Genomic DNA, 15,112 nt, shown 5'->3' with positions numbered 1-15,112 from the left:
ACGGATGGACGCCGCTTCAGAGTGCCTTTGGTTTCGCTTCAGTTTCAGCGGTTCCTGTGGTCCCGCCCTTCCGGAAACAGGAAATGAGGGCAGGACCAGAGGAACAGCTGAAATTGAAGCCAAAACAAAGGCAGCCTGAAGCGGTTCAGCTGTCAGTCGCGATCGTGGGCTGAAGCTCGAGTGCTATAGCGGCTAACACGTTCCGTGCTCCCGCAGTCCCACATCTCAGCCCTGTCTTGTTTTGTTTGGTTGCGCGCTTCCCGCCTCCTGGCTTGAAGTTGTAGCATCTCCTGACGTCAGGCATGCAGGGTTCTACTGTGGGAGAGTGACGTCAGGAGATGGTTACGAACGCAGCCAGAGACATTGGAACGTTGCAAGAGCAAATTATTATATTAGATATTGATTGGTATATTCAGACACTGATGTCTGGCTTTGTTTTTTTACTCTCCTCTATTCCACTTCTTTCAGCCTCTTTTATTTCTCTGGTGTTTTTGTTCTCCTGCCATAGGAGGCAGGGAGACAGGTGTCAGGTGGAAGAGGAGAAAGGAGGCAGCACAACAGGAAGCTAGCAGCAGTGAGCTGTCATGAGGAAGCAGTAGCAGTGTCATCTATAATTTGGAATGCTGTCCTGCATTTCATGACCAAACCACTTGTCTTGCTTGCACCTCTTTTACCCTCTACTCTCCCACCTACACCTGCTCTCACTCCTTTACTACCTTCCCTGCTCTGACCTTTCCTCTTCTTGCAGCTAAATATAGTCATATGGTGGAAAGATGTCCCTTTGTTTAGCCACAACGTAATGGGACAATTTTTCAGACAGGGGATCTAGCCAGATTAAGTCCATGGATGGTTGGCTAGATCCCATGAAAATTTGTCCTCTTAATATTTACTTAATTTCTTTAATTGCAGTCTGGATCTTCTTTTAAATGAGGCAGGCTTCTAGGAGGTGCTAGGCCAAGTCAGCTGTCCAGAGTCATGGGAATACCCAAGCATGAATATGCCTATTATTCTGATAGTGTTTTGATAAGGTATAGTAAGATCTCCTCTTGGGGTATTCCAGTATGTCTACACACTGGGGATTTTTTAAATTGTATTTTATTAGATTTGTGTTAGAGGAAAGGCATAGTTAAGTTTTATGTGGCTCTTTGATAGAAATTCTGGTATTTCCCAGAACTTAGTTGTTTCTTTTTTTTTATTTTAAGAGGTGGAAGTCAGGTTTTCCCCTCTTTGAACAGGATATTAAGATAAATTGACCTCGAGTTATGAAACTTAAAGCACTTCCAGTCCATTTCCTGAGATAAAGCCTCTGGCTCCTCAACAGTTGCTGTAAAAGAAATGGGCAGAGCACACTGTGCCATGACGAGTCAATACTCTGAGGTTCCAGGGCAACATCTGGTCTGTGTGATATTTGGAAGTGAGGCCTCGTGTATGTCCTGTGATAGGCTCTGCTGCTGAGTCATCTCATGCCTCCATGGAAATACCCTCTCCCACACACAAACTAATTCCCTCTCCCGTGCCGTACCTCACCTCCCTCCACATGTACGTATGCACACACTCACTTTGCTCCTCCTTGCTTTGGAATGTAAAGTCAACAAGTGGAAATCAAAATAACAAGAGAATTTGGCAGGGCCCTGATTCTTGGCTGCAAGACCTCATGTGATTATATTAAAAGAGGATCTCCTCCTTTCCTCCTGGAAGTCTGCGAGGTTCCCCCCAGAGGCTACAGTGTTCAGAAAGTTGCAGAACCCTGGGAAGCTAGCTTTAGTGGTGAGTTGCATTACAGGAGGAAATGGCAAGCCGATGGTCTAACTCCCTGAAGGATCCAGAAATCGAGCTTTTTGTGAAGGTAAGACATGCTCTCTTTTTTAAAAATTACATCTGAATACAATAGTCCTGCTGAATTGACAAATAATTTGTGCAAAAGATTATTTTTCTTCTGTGCTGCAACTGTTTCAGAAGTGACCCGCTGGACCAAAATTGGTAGCTAGACAAGATATGTCTTCAGATCACATTGGATGTTAAAAAGGAGTCATTTCCCCTTATTTACATTTGAAAATATTGCTTACCACATGTTGCATTATCCCTGGGGTCATACTTCTATGACTTTTCTTTGACCATGATTTACAGAACTCCAAGGATATATATTTTGCACCCTATAGCACATATACCACATTCTCTGTATACCAATAGAAGTACAGGCCGAGTTTTCTTGGAAGATAATTTAAAGATGAACTCACCTGGATCACCTGGGGATTTGGAAACTTATAGCGGTCCAGTGTGTGCAAAGGACACCTGTCAGGGTGCTACAGGAAATGGTCCTGAGGCTGCACTGTTTCTTTAAGCACTACTGTACCGATGCTAGGCAAAGAATCTGGAATCATTGGAGAACTGAGGGTGTGTCCCAGCTGAATTTCAACTATGGTTGCACTCTCTGGCATCTACCGAAATTCTCCCTGTGGAAAAAAACAAATTGCCCAATTAAGTTTAAAAAAAAAGGGGAAAAAAATCTGACTTGGCTGCATTTCACCACAGCATGTTTAAAGAGCTATTAGGTAAATACAGAGTGAATCACATTCAGCGAACAAATCCTCACCTGATGCATGATACCGCTCTTGGGTGGGTTTTTTGGGGGGCGGGGGGTAGGAGGTTGGTTGGGGGTTTTTTGCATTTTGTTTTTTGCAAATTCAAACAAAGCTGTTGCATTTTGGCACCTAGAATTTGGTGGTACAGTTTAGGTTTTGAGCTTAGGTAGCCAGCAGTATATTCAGAGAACAAAGAATGATAGTTTGCTTCTGTGCATCTTCTGTATTTTCTTCCTGATGGGGTTTTTCAGTCTATGATGACTTTTTCTGCGTGCAATTAACAATTGAGATTTTTTGCCGCAGTTGTTGAGACTTTTCCCCCTATCCAGTATAGACACTACTGAACTGCTAGTATGGTTTTTGAGGTTATCAGTATCAGCAAGCAGTACAATTGATCTGTGTGAGGTATTTATATACCTGTTTGGCACCACAGTTACAGAGCAAGGGGCAAAATGACTGAGCAGGCTAAAGAGTTTGTGAGATGTTTGGAACATATTCTGCATGTTTCCTGAAGGAGAGTCATTTAAAGGCAAATCCCAAGTTAAGAGAAAACAGATACAGTATCAGGCTTATTTTCGAAAGAGATCGCTGGCCATCTTCCGACACAAATCGAGAGATGGCCGGCGATCTCCTGAATCCGGCCAAATCGGTATAATTGAAAGCTGATTTTCGCCGGCTTCAACTGCGTTCCGTCGTGGGGCCAGCGAAAGTTCAAGGGGGCAGGACAGGGGCGTGCGTTGAGATGGCTGGCTTCACCCGATAATCGAAAAAAGAAAGCCGGCCTTGACTAGAATTTGGTCCACTTTATTTGGTCCCTTTTTTTCAGGTCCAAGTCCCAAAAAAGTGCCCGAACTGACCAGATGACCACTGGAGGGAATCGAGGATCACCTCCCCTGACTCCCCCAGTGGTCACTAACCCCCTCCCACCCTCGAAAATACAACTATAAAAAATTTTTTTGCCAGCCTCAAATGTCATACTCAGGTCCATCGCAACAGTATACAGGTCCCTGGAGCAGTTGTGGTGGGTGCAGTGGACTTCAGGCAGGCGGACCCAGTCCCACCCCCCACTTACCTGTTACACTTGTGGTGGAAAATGGGAGCCCTCCAAAACCCACCTGAACCCCACTGTACCCACATCTAGGTGCCCCCTTCACCCCTTAGGGCTATGGTAGTGGTGTATAGTTGTGGGGAGTGGGTTTTGGGGGGGGTTGGGGGGCTCAGCACCCAAGGTAAGGGAGCTATGCACCCTCACCTATCCACACCCATCCTGTTAGAATATCAATGATATGCTTTGATGTCCCCATGCATACCTCCCACCCTGTCAGACTGTCATAGTAATGCTTGAATGTTTTCACTTATATACACTGTCAGCTAGCACATTTGCTTATTTCCGATCTGACGAAAAAGGGCAACCTTCGAAAGCTAATCAAGAAATGTATTAAGTTATGTCCAATAAAAAAGGTATCATCTTATTTTCTTTTCCATGTTTTATTTTGTTTGATTTCTATTGATAACCTTAAGAGTGGACTAACACGGCTACCACACTCCTCTACTAAAATTTCTAAAAATGTTTAAAACTAATTTTTTATATATTTAGGGTAAGATTTGATTTATTAGTTAGGTATATGTGACTGTTTTTGGGGGGTTGTAATTTCCTAGTGTTGGCCTACCTATCTGATATATTGTAATCCACACTGATCCAGTAATGGTTTGTAGTGGAATACAATTTAATTGTAATTATAAATAAACGGGCCCTTTTATGAAGGAATGGTAGGACTACCATGCAGATAGTGCATGGCAAAACAGCACTACCGCTGGGCACTCCCAGTCACACCGCGGTGGTTCTGCTTTTACATCATGCCGTTTCCCACACTAGAAAATCATTTTTATTTTCTAGCATGGGGAGAGGTGAGTAGGCATTCCCAGTGGTAACTGGGCAGCATGGGCACATTGCTTTGTGCTGCCTGATTACCGCACATGTAGCACATGAGCCCTTACTGCTTCCTTAATAGGAAGCCATAAGGGCTCAAGCAGTAATGGCCATGCTCTAATTTGGAAATTAATGTATGGCCATTGATGGTAGAAATAGAATTTCGGCCATTTTAGAACCGTGTTAAAATGTGGCCAAACTACAGCTGGCCACTTTTTAGCATGGCTTAGTAAAAGGACCCCTAAATAAGATGTATGCTCTGTAAATAAAACTTGAAAAATCTCCAGATTAACTTGGGCGTTTGTCCCACTTTGACAATCAAACAAACGACAATGACAAACCAATGAATTTTTCATTACTTAACACATTTTCCCCAATGGAAATATTTCATGAGATGGCTGAAATTTATTTAATTCTGAAATATTTAAAACTATTTTCAGAGGAAAAAGAAAATTTATAAACTACAGATGAAAATATTTTCTACAGGCCAAGGTTGGCTATGTTGAAATCCCTGATCAAGCACGTAAAATATCAGTTTCTACTGTGGAAAGATGGGAAGGACATTTTTCTTGTTTTTAAATGTCCGAAAGCTGTTAAGTAACTTCAATATTTTTTAAAATGTTTATTTCACTCTCATGGATATATTAAATTGAGTATTGTGCCACAAAATGTTCATATATTCCAGTGTGATCAACACGACACTTCCAAAAAGCCAAGGAGATGAATAATTATGAAGCACAGTGCCATGTTGAGTCTTATCCTTTATTAAAGAACTACTTTTAATTATTCATCTCTTGATGTTTTGGAAGTTTTGTGTTGATCACACTACTTTCTGTTTTTGACTTGTCCCCTAGTAGCAGATCTAGTTTCTCCATTTTGGTGGCTGCTTTTTGTTTCATATATTCTGGTGTGCAGTAGTAGCTCAAGGTAGGGTTACCATTTTTTATTCCCCAAAAGGGAGGACACATGCCCCGCCCCCTGTCACACCCCACTCTGCCCCCTGTCACACCCTCGCTCCGCCCCATGTCACACCCTCCCCTCCCCACCACCCCCTCCCCTTACCTTACTACTGCCCTGGTGGTCCAGAACCTGACACACAACATCTAATCTCCCTTTGTAGGGCCCCTGGGTTCTCTCCATCCCCTCAGTAGGGTCCCAAAGTACCATTCTCTAGACCCAAGTCTGCCCAGCAGTGTTTGCACCAAAATAAGAAGTTGGGGACAGTCCCCCTACCTGAGCAGAAGTTCCTGCAGGCATTTTCCCCTCTGCTTTTGTAGTTTGCATGATTCGAAATGAACGGGCAGAGAAGCTGAATGGGAGAAGGGACAAAAGGGCAGAAGCTGAGATTTGTTGATGGAAGTTTTAATCTGTAAATTAAGGGCAGAAAAAGAAAAGACTCTGCTCTATCTCTTCGTTTGCACAGACAGACTGATGACATCAGATGGAAGGGGCGGAGCTTTAGTGCTAAGAGAATCTTGTCTTCTTGGCCCTACCCCTTTTAGTGCTGATTGGTCAGAATGGTTCCAGGGGCTGGACTAGTAGTGCAAGGGTCTGCCCTCTGATAAGGATGGGGAGAGAGCTAAGAAAGAGAGGGAGATTGGGCTGCTATGGAAATGGGGCGGGAGATCAGTCCAGGGCTATCAATATCCTGCCTATTCTCTCCCAATGAGGTGGGGGGGGTGGGGGGGGGATGGTCAGGAAAGGTGGAGATACTGATGGAGGTTGCAGAGGGCCCAGAAAACAATTATGGGTTTGTTCTGCCTCCCATTTCCCCCTTAACTCTGTATCAAATCAGTTAGATATACTGAATGTGCAGCCACATTTGAGATAGAATGTGAAAGCAACTATTTGTCAATATACAATCGACCTTGGCATAAATGAGTAGAGATTCCAGTGTTTGTAGGGATAGCAAATCTGATTAGATTACATCACAACTCTCCTTTTTTACTGTAAATCAAATGGGAGTTTGGTTTGTCTGAAAAAAGAAGGAAGAACTTTAGGGCTTAAGTCTGGGCTTAATTTAAGCTGTCCGAGTTGAGCCTGCGATGTCATCTTACAATGAATTCATTGACCTCATTATAATCTATGAAATAGGTCCTTAAAATTTAAACCTTGATATATATATATATATTTTTTTTTTTTTTTTGACAATTGACTGGAACATCCTCTGGTTTTGAAATGATAAGGAAACTGGGATAGACTGTAACCAGAAGGACAGAAGGATGGGGTCCAGTCCAGGTCACAAACCATTCTTCATGGAGTAGAATGGAATGGGAAAGGATCAATAGGGTAAATTCCACACAAGTAGCCCCTGCAGTTCTGGGGGGTGGGAAGGGGACTCTCAGAACTTCTGCATTGGACCCATCCCCTCTCCACCACTCAGAAGGCCCTTTCTGAAATTGTCACTTGGAGGTCCTTGATTTTAACTTATATTACATTGACTCTCAGCATAGCATAGTCATTGGAGGAAGAGCTCAGTTGATATTCAGCTATCTACTAAAACATTGCAGTTTCCTGATCTGACTCTATATCCTGCCATCAGAATGGAAGCTCTGACATTCTGCAATATTAAAGAAAGTTAGGGGACATAATTTGAAGCTTCCATAACAATGCAGTTGAACAGAAAATCTTGTGAATGAAAGTTTTTCTAAATCAATTTCTCCTAACTTCTTCCATAACTTTTACACATTTAAGCATGAATTTTTAGCCCTTTCTACAAGGAAACCTGATCTATAAAATCATCAAGTTTTTGTTTCTCTGTCTATCCTCCTTTGTAAATGTGTCCTTACTTTTCAACCATGTGTAGACAAAAGGCCTGAAACCACTAACAGGGATCAGAAGGATAGGTGGGTCAGGAGAAAGCAAGCCAAACTGAAGGACAAACTGTTGGTATGGTATAAAATGAAGGTATTATTCATTTCCACTAATACGTGGCCACACTTTGGTGATTGCCTGCATCATGGGTATAGAAATGTGGAGACAGAAGTGCATGAGACAAACTTTCAATTGTGAAAAAGGTATTGTCTCCCACTCTTTGTTGTCAAAGCAGAACAACACTGTTGCTGCAAACTATCATTTTATGTCATACTTGTGGTCCTTCATTTAGTTTGACCTGGTTTTTTCTGACCTGGCTATCTTTCCTATCACTTTCTTTTCAATTATTCATCCAATTTCATCCAGTTCCCTTGGGAGCCTACTACCCATAAGAAATGCATCTGTAGCAAGGCCAAATCAGGCTGCCTCAGTTCTGACCTGACATTGGTTGAAGCCTCCAACAAAATCATGTAGGGTGAGATGTCATTTATCCCATATACATAAGATGTGAAAAACATTGTAGGAGTGGGCAAACATTTTTGCCCCAGGGTCACACTAACACCTCATTGGAAGAGGGACCAGTGTAGATCAGAGGACCAGAGCTCCATCACAGCTGAGAAGAGCGAGAAGATCACACTCCAAATCCTGACTGATGAACAGACATGGGTTGTTTCCTCTGAGTTGCAGCTGTTGTCTGTGGTCTGTAGATTGCACACATCTGCTTTGGTACTACATCTGACCCTAAATCATGAGTTTCTGATCCTCTGAACTCCTTATATTTCTGAATATTGCTTCATTGTGGTTTCCCATAACTTTAAAGCGAAATCAGAATGTGGATGTAATGCAAACACTACATCCTTTTTCTACCCATTCACATGATCAGAGTATGTGCTTGCACACAGAGCAGCTGAATCTTTTTAATTTGACAGATAAAATTCCACTGTTCCTTTTAAATTAAAAAAAATAAGGAAAGAAAACATTATTCCTGGAAAATGTAATAACATTTCTCCCACACCCACCCTCGAGTTTTCCTTCTGCCAGTGAAGTTTCTCCCTTCCTGTTATATCCATTATCAAGCTCCCTCTCCCTCTACTCCCCTGGCACTGCCTGCACAATGCTAGCAGCTCTATCTTCCCCTTATCTTACTTTACCATGCCTGACATAATCAATCTACAAACTACAAAGAAAAGGATAAAGTTAAAAAGAAGAATGAGAGAAAGGGAAAGAGACACAGTAGAGATTGAGAAACTTCCAAGACGTCAACTCCAATTAGTTGAAGTCATAGCAGTGATAGAAGTTAGGTGGCTCAAAAAAAAACATTTAATTTACCTATTTCTTTGCATCATTGCTTCCTGTTTTTCATCTTAAAACTGGGTAAGATTCATGCGGCGTGGGGCACACAGTTTCTTCAAGCTTTTACCAAAATTGGAACTTGGGACTGAGATCTAACACTGTGAACCTTTATTTGCAACTTCCACCTCCCCCCCCCCCACCCCCACCGCACACACAAAAACGTATACACCCTGCAGCCAGCCTAATCGTTTCAGCCACAGTCCTGTTATAAAATTACCCTCTGTCTACCAACCTGAATCCTGAATGAAGTTATGAGCAGGATCAGCTCAATAGTACCCTAATTTACTTCTGCCTATTTTAGAAGCTAAGAAGTGGTAACTTTCAAAATCTTTAAGGACTAATATCCCAGTGCAGTTTATGAAATAGCATTTGTGAATCATGTTTCACTCACAGTAGAACTATGCCTCCAAAGCTAATAAGCTACTTTGCTATTAGTTGTTTGAGTTTGGTCATAAGCGTGACTAATACGGTTTCAGTGCTGTGATTAAAGCGAAATCCTGACTGAGAATCGTGTAGTATTGAGAACTTGTTTAGATAGTCTGTGAGTTGTTTGGTCACTATACCTTCTGTTATTTTGGTAATTAGTGGGATGGATGCTACTGGTCTATAGTTTGTTATTTCACTAGCATTTTTCTTTGCATCCTTAGGTATAGGGGTGAGTAAAATGTTACCTTTTTCCCTTGGGAAGAGTCCATTTTGTAGCATAAAGTTCACGTAGTTTGTTAGGTCCATTATAAATTGTTGAGGGGCCGATTTCATGAGGTTGATTGGGCAAATATCTAGTTTGCAGTAGGATTTGGCGTATCTTTGAGCATTTGTGAGATAAGATCTTCCGGTAGTGTTGTGAATTCAGTCCAGATCCTGTCTGCTGGGTAGATTCCAGGGTCTGGATCCAGGCAGTCTAGGAGTGTGGTGTATTCGATGTGGCTAGCGGGTATTTTCAGTCGCAGTTGAATAATTTTTCCCTTGAAGTATTTCGCCAAGTCGTCAGCTCCTGGTATGTCTTTACAGTTGTTGGTGACTGGAGTGGTGTCTAGTAATTTATTCACAAGTTGGAAGAGTTTATGTGTGTCTTTGTAATTTGGTCCAATTTCAGTTTTGTAGTATTGTCTTTTGGGTTGTCTTATGGTGTATTTATATTTCCTTCAAAGTTGTTTCCAATCGTTAAGTATGGGATCGTCTTTCTTTTTGTTCCACGCACGTTCCAGTTTCCTAACTTGTGTTTTGAGTTTTTTCAGTTCTTCGTTGAACCAAGGTGTTGATTTCTTTCTGTGCGAAGTTCTGGTTTGGATCGGGGCGATGTTGTCCAGTGTTAGTTTACATCTATCATCCCAGTTTGAGAGGAATTGAGTTGTGCCTGTCTTTATTGTCCATCCATTGTTGTAGATCTGTTGCCAAAATTTAATCGGATCAATTTTTCCTCTTGTGGTGTAGGTTTTTTGTATTTGTTTGTTAGGTAGGTCTTTCGTTCTCCATTGGAGGGTAATATGTGCTTTGTAGTGGTCGGACCATAGTATGGGTGACCATTCAGTGTATGTTAATGTAACGTTTGCGTCATGGTCAAATTTGTGTGTTATGTTGTCTAATGTGTGTCCTTTTTTCGTGTGTTGGTTGCATATTTGGTCCTTGTAGATCCAATAGTTGTAAGAATTCTCTGCAATCGGGTGCTTGTTGTAGTGAGATCTTCCAGGTGTAGATTAATATCTCCTATTACGATGAGGTTAGAGGAAGAGACACAGGTGTTCGAGATGAAGTCCATGAAGGGAGTATGCAATTTTTTCACAACTTTGATGTTTTTAATGTTCTACAGCCTACAAACTGCAAGTGCCTAAAGTGAGGGATGTAATTTCTGGGGTTAATTACTTCTTTATTGATAAATGCTTCTCACTTTTAAAAGACATAATGAGTCAATACCGGAGGCTGAAAGTTTGTAGCTTAGTGGTTCACAATTAGATTGAAAATGTATACTGTATCTATTGCTAAGACATTGCAAATGTTACTATGTTCTTTTCACTGCTATTTTGTGCAATCAGTCAAGGGGAAGAAAATAGCTTAAGTGTGCTTGAAAATGTCAAATATGAGTGCTATTTTATTTTCCTGACCTACACACTCCCTGGGAATGCTTCTTGATAACCCAGCTAAAAGTATGCAAAGTATGAAAGCCTTTTGCTTTTACTCAGAGAAGGATCGAGTTTAGACAGAGTGATCCTCTGGACATGGTAATCCATTTCAGCACAGCTACTGGAAAACTCACTCAGTTTAAACCAGTCCCGAGGACACACACAACCAGCCAGGTTTTCAGGATACCCACAATAAATATGCATGAGATAGATTTGTTTACAATGGAGGCAGTGGATGCAAATTTATCTCATGCATATTCATTGTGGATATCCTGAAAATCTGACTGGCTAGGTGTGTCCTGAGGACAGAGTTGAGAACCCCTGTTTTAAACAGTGGGAGAGAGAATAAATTAGTTGTTAACTATTTTAAAATTTAAAAACATCTCTTTAATCTCCATATACTTTATAAGAATCTGCAAGGTTTCTGAGGCTCCCTATTATTCAATTGTATTATCTATATTTTATTATTTGCAGATTTGCAGATCCATTTACAAAGCGGCAATAGAAAGTGGTCTTAGAGTGCCCTTATTCGGGTCTTTCCCATGACCTAAGGCCATTTTTACTGCAGCCAGAAAATGGCCACTTTTCCATTTTCCTAATTAATGGCCATCATCACAAATTAGCCCGTGTGCCCTTACCGCCACTCATTTTGTAGGCAGTAAGGGCTCAAATGCTAATCCTGCACTAATCAGCACACCACAATATAGGGGTCCTGTTTGCTAAGGCACGCTAGTGTTTTTTAGCACATGCTAAAATTAGCATGCGCTAAATACTAGAGACACCCATAGGAATATATGGGTGTCTTTAGCATTTAGTGCACGCTAATGTTTAGTGTGCACTAACAATGCTAGCATGCCCTTAGCACAGCTTAGTAAACAGCAGTGACGTAGCCATGGGTGGGCCTGGGTGGGCCCGGGCCCACCCACTTTGGGCTCAGACCCTCCCAGTAGCAGCACACCTATGATGTGGTTGGCAGGGATCTCCAAGCCCCACTAGCTAAAAACTCCCAACAATTGTCCCTCCTGCATACCTTGTAAATAGCAGATCTTCACCTGCAGTGAGCAGCGACTGATACATACTGCTCGCACCGGCCCCACAGCCTTTCCTCTGATGTATTCCCGCCTATGCGGAAACAGGAAGCTGCATCAGAGGGAAGGCTGTGGGGCCAACATGAGCAGTGTATATTAGTTGCTGCTCGCTGCCGGTGAAAATCTGATATTTAAAAGGTATGCAGGTGAGAGAGGGAGAGACCAAATCACTTGTGGGACAAGGTGGAGTTCTTCTGACCACCCATCTTGGACTCAGGCCCACCCAAAATTGGGTGTCTGGCTACGCCCCTGGTAAACCGGGCCCTAGATGAGCTAACTGATTAGCAGAGACATGCCCACTCTCCACCCCCAGACATGGCCCCTCGGCCATCAAAATAAAAAATATTTTTAGTCTATGGGTAGTATGTACATTGGGAACTTACTGCAGACGACTGGGCATGCCCTGCAATAAACCCTTTTAAGCTATGGTAAGCTCATGCTAGTGCTTAGATGTCACAGTTATCTGAAGATTGAGCATTTCATTGAGACAAATAACGCTCAATAATAACATTTTATAATGTGACATGTTTGGACTAATAATGTATTTCTTTATTAACTTTCAGAAGAAACACTTTCTTCATTAGGTTGAACCAAAAACAGTTTAAGGTCTGTTACACAGGAGAGGTCAGAGTTTTCTGAACCTAATAAGATTCTTCCCAGCATGGGAGTTTGGGGAGGTTAGATTGTGCATTTTTTTTTTTTATTGAAATGCAGCCATGACCGCTGGAGAAGCATTGTTACTGAACTTGTACAAAACATTTTAGATTGTTAATTTTCCTACAGCAGGTAAAACTTTGGTTTAACTTTTCCTATGAAAAATAGCATCATCAGCAGAAAAAGGGTCATTTACTGACAGCCCCCACATTAATGCCATGATGCACCAAGACCTGCAGCAAAACATGCATTAAAGTATTAGTGCAAGCTGCTGGGAAATCACCTCCATAGTGCTTGTCACAATGCTGGGGGTGGGGGATCAGGTTAATGTGCTTTCAGAGGGAAGAATGGCCCCTGGTATCACCATTTCCTGCAACATCTAGCAGTCCCTGGAGGTTTCTCAACCAAGTATTCACCAGACTGATTCTGCTTCTGTGATTTCATAAAATCACAGAACAAAGGTCTTGTGCATTTGCATTCTTTCGTCTTCCTGAAACCTTTAATGAGATTCATTTATTTACCAATCTTATAATCCACCAAATTACTATGGGTCAAGGCATGGTACAAGTAAATGTAAACAAAAATATAATGCACAAACTCAGAAGAAACAGATGGGAAATACTAACAAAAATAAGCACTTCTAAATAGGTCTTTAAAAACCTATAAAAATTATACTATGTAAGGTGACTGGTAGCACATTCCACAGGAGAGGTGCTTAACAAGAAAAGGCTCGAGCATGGGTTACTTTACCATGCTTTCCTTTGAAAGTAGAATGACATTGATTACCTATTCCTTTCCATATCAAATTCAAGGTCTCAGGTCTTCTCATAGAGCATTGTTAACAGTAATACTCCCAAATACTTCGCTAATGTACTGACACCATTTCTACAAAGTCATTACTTATGGTTATAACACGAGAATCTCCTAACCATTCCATTTCCTTTATCCATTCAATTACGGCAGGAGTGTCAAACTGCAATCCTGAGGGTCTCAAAACCAATCAGGCTTTTGAAGATCTTCTTAATGAATATGGCGGATGATATTTGCATACAATTGAGACAATGCATGCAAATATTTCTTGAATACTCATTAGGGGTATCCTGAAAATCTGACTGGTTTGCAGTCCTTCAGATTGCAATTTGACACCTCAGAATTAGAGATTACTGATTGTACTGCTTGCTCAAATGTAGCCCCCTTCTTACGGAACCTGCTTCCATCTATTCTTAGAAGTGAAATTTCCCATACCAAGTTCAAGACTTCTCTTAAGACTCTGTTCTTGATATGGATTATAAGCATTGATGGTGTGATGTTGACACTTTGCCTAGGGCATTGTACTGCTTTCTATGCTGCTGCTACTTTATTTCTGTTTATGCTTATCGGCTATTCTTTTTTATTAGGGCTGTTCATTTAACGCAACTAATCGCGATTGATCGTGTTAAGATTTTTTATTTGCACTAATAATTTTAACTCGATTAATCACGTCAGGCTGCTCTCTCCTATAAGGAGCAAGAAAAATAGCAGAAAGTTGAATGAAAGATGTTATAGGGGAAGAAGTGAAGAAGAGAGGAGGAGAGAAATGAAATAGGAGAGAGGAGGCCCTGAAAATAGAGTTCAGAGCACAGACAGAGGAATAGAGCCAGAGACAGGGAATAACATGATTAGAAAAATAAAATCATAATACAGGTGAAAATGCATGGGGGGACACTTTATGTGATTAATTGTGCGATTAAAAATTTTAATCAATGAGTGGCCCTATTTTTTTGCCATCTTCTTTCTCCTTCCTTCCTTTTCCTTTTTCACCTATTGTTTTAATTACTTATTTAAAGTGTTATATTGTTTTTTGTTTGTTTGTTTTTTGGAAAGGCAATAAAGTATTTCAATAAACTAAGAATTCGATGAAATTCATAACATTCTTTGCACTTGTATAGGCCGGTCTAGATGGAGAAAATATTGGGAACTGCCCCTTCTGTCAAAGGCTCTTCATGGTGCTCTGGCTTAAAGGAGTCAAATTCAATGTCACCACTGTGGACATGACAAGGTAAGAAAAGAAGACTGCCAATGATTGGGCAAATGGCTCAAAATATACATAAGATAGGAGATAGTTAACTTATCACAGTTCTGCAGAGGATTTCCATATAGCTTTTAAAATCATGGGCATGACCACTAAACAGTCTCACCAGTCAATCATCTTATGAATATTATCCGTAATTTCATTAATTTTCAACTTTTTCACTGTATATATTATAGGAAACCTGAAGAGCTGAAGGATCTGGCTCCTGGAACTAACCCTCCATTCCTGCTGTTCAACAGAGAGCTGAAAACAGACTTCATTAAAATTGAGGAGTTTCTGGAACAGACTCTGGCTCCACCAAGGTATTTTGTTTAGACTGTCATTAGATAGAACACTAAAAATTATTAGTAACTGTGTGGTGGATGCAAAAAGTAGATGTTTCAGTGCTGAGCAGACTTCTACGGTCTATGCTCTGAGAATGACAAGGACAATCAAACTCGGTATACATATAAAGTATCACATACCATGTAAAATGAGTTTATCTTGTTGGGCAGACTGGA

The 15,112-nt window shown here is 41.2% G+C and overlaps 1 protein-coding gene across 1 annotated transcript in view; it reads left to right on the top strand.

Moving 5' to 3' along the window:
- The first annotated feature begins 1,447 nt into the window (after positions 1-1,447).
- CLIC2 (chloride intracellular channel 2) overlaps positions 1,448-15,112 on the top strand; it is a 43,432-nt gene continuing 29,767 nt past the window's right edge. The window contains exons 1-3 of the mRNA XM_030209110.1: positions 1,448-1,846; positions 14,470-14,579; positions 14,789-14,914. Coding sequence (XP_030064970.1) covers positions 1,790-1,846; positions 14,470-14,579; positions 14,789-14,914 — 293 coding nt within the window. The 5' untranslated portion in view covers positions 1,448-1,789. The remainder of the gene's footprint in view (positions 1,847-14,469; positions 14,580-14,788; positions 14,915-15,112) is intronic.

The sequence above is a fragment of the Microcaecilia unicolor genome, chromosome 7, assembly GCF_901765095.1.
Source record: "Microcaecilia unicolor chromosome 7, aMicUni1.1, whole genome shotgun sequence".
Lineage (NCBI taxonomy): Eukaryota > Metazoa > Chordata > Amphibia > Gymnophiona > Siphonopidae > Microcaecilia > Microcaecilia unicolor.
This window is presented reverse-complemented; position numbering and strand designations above follow the sequence as displayed.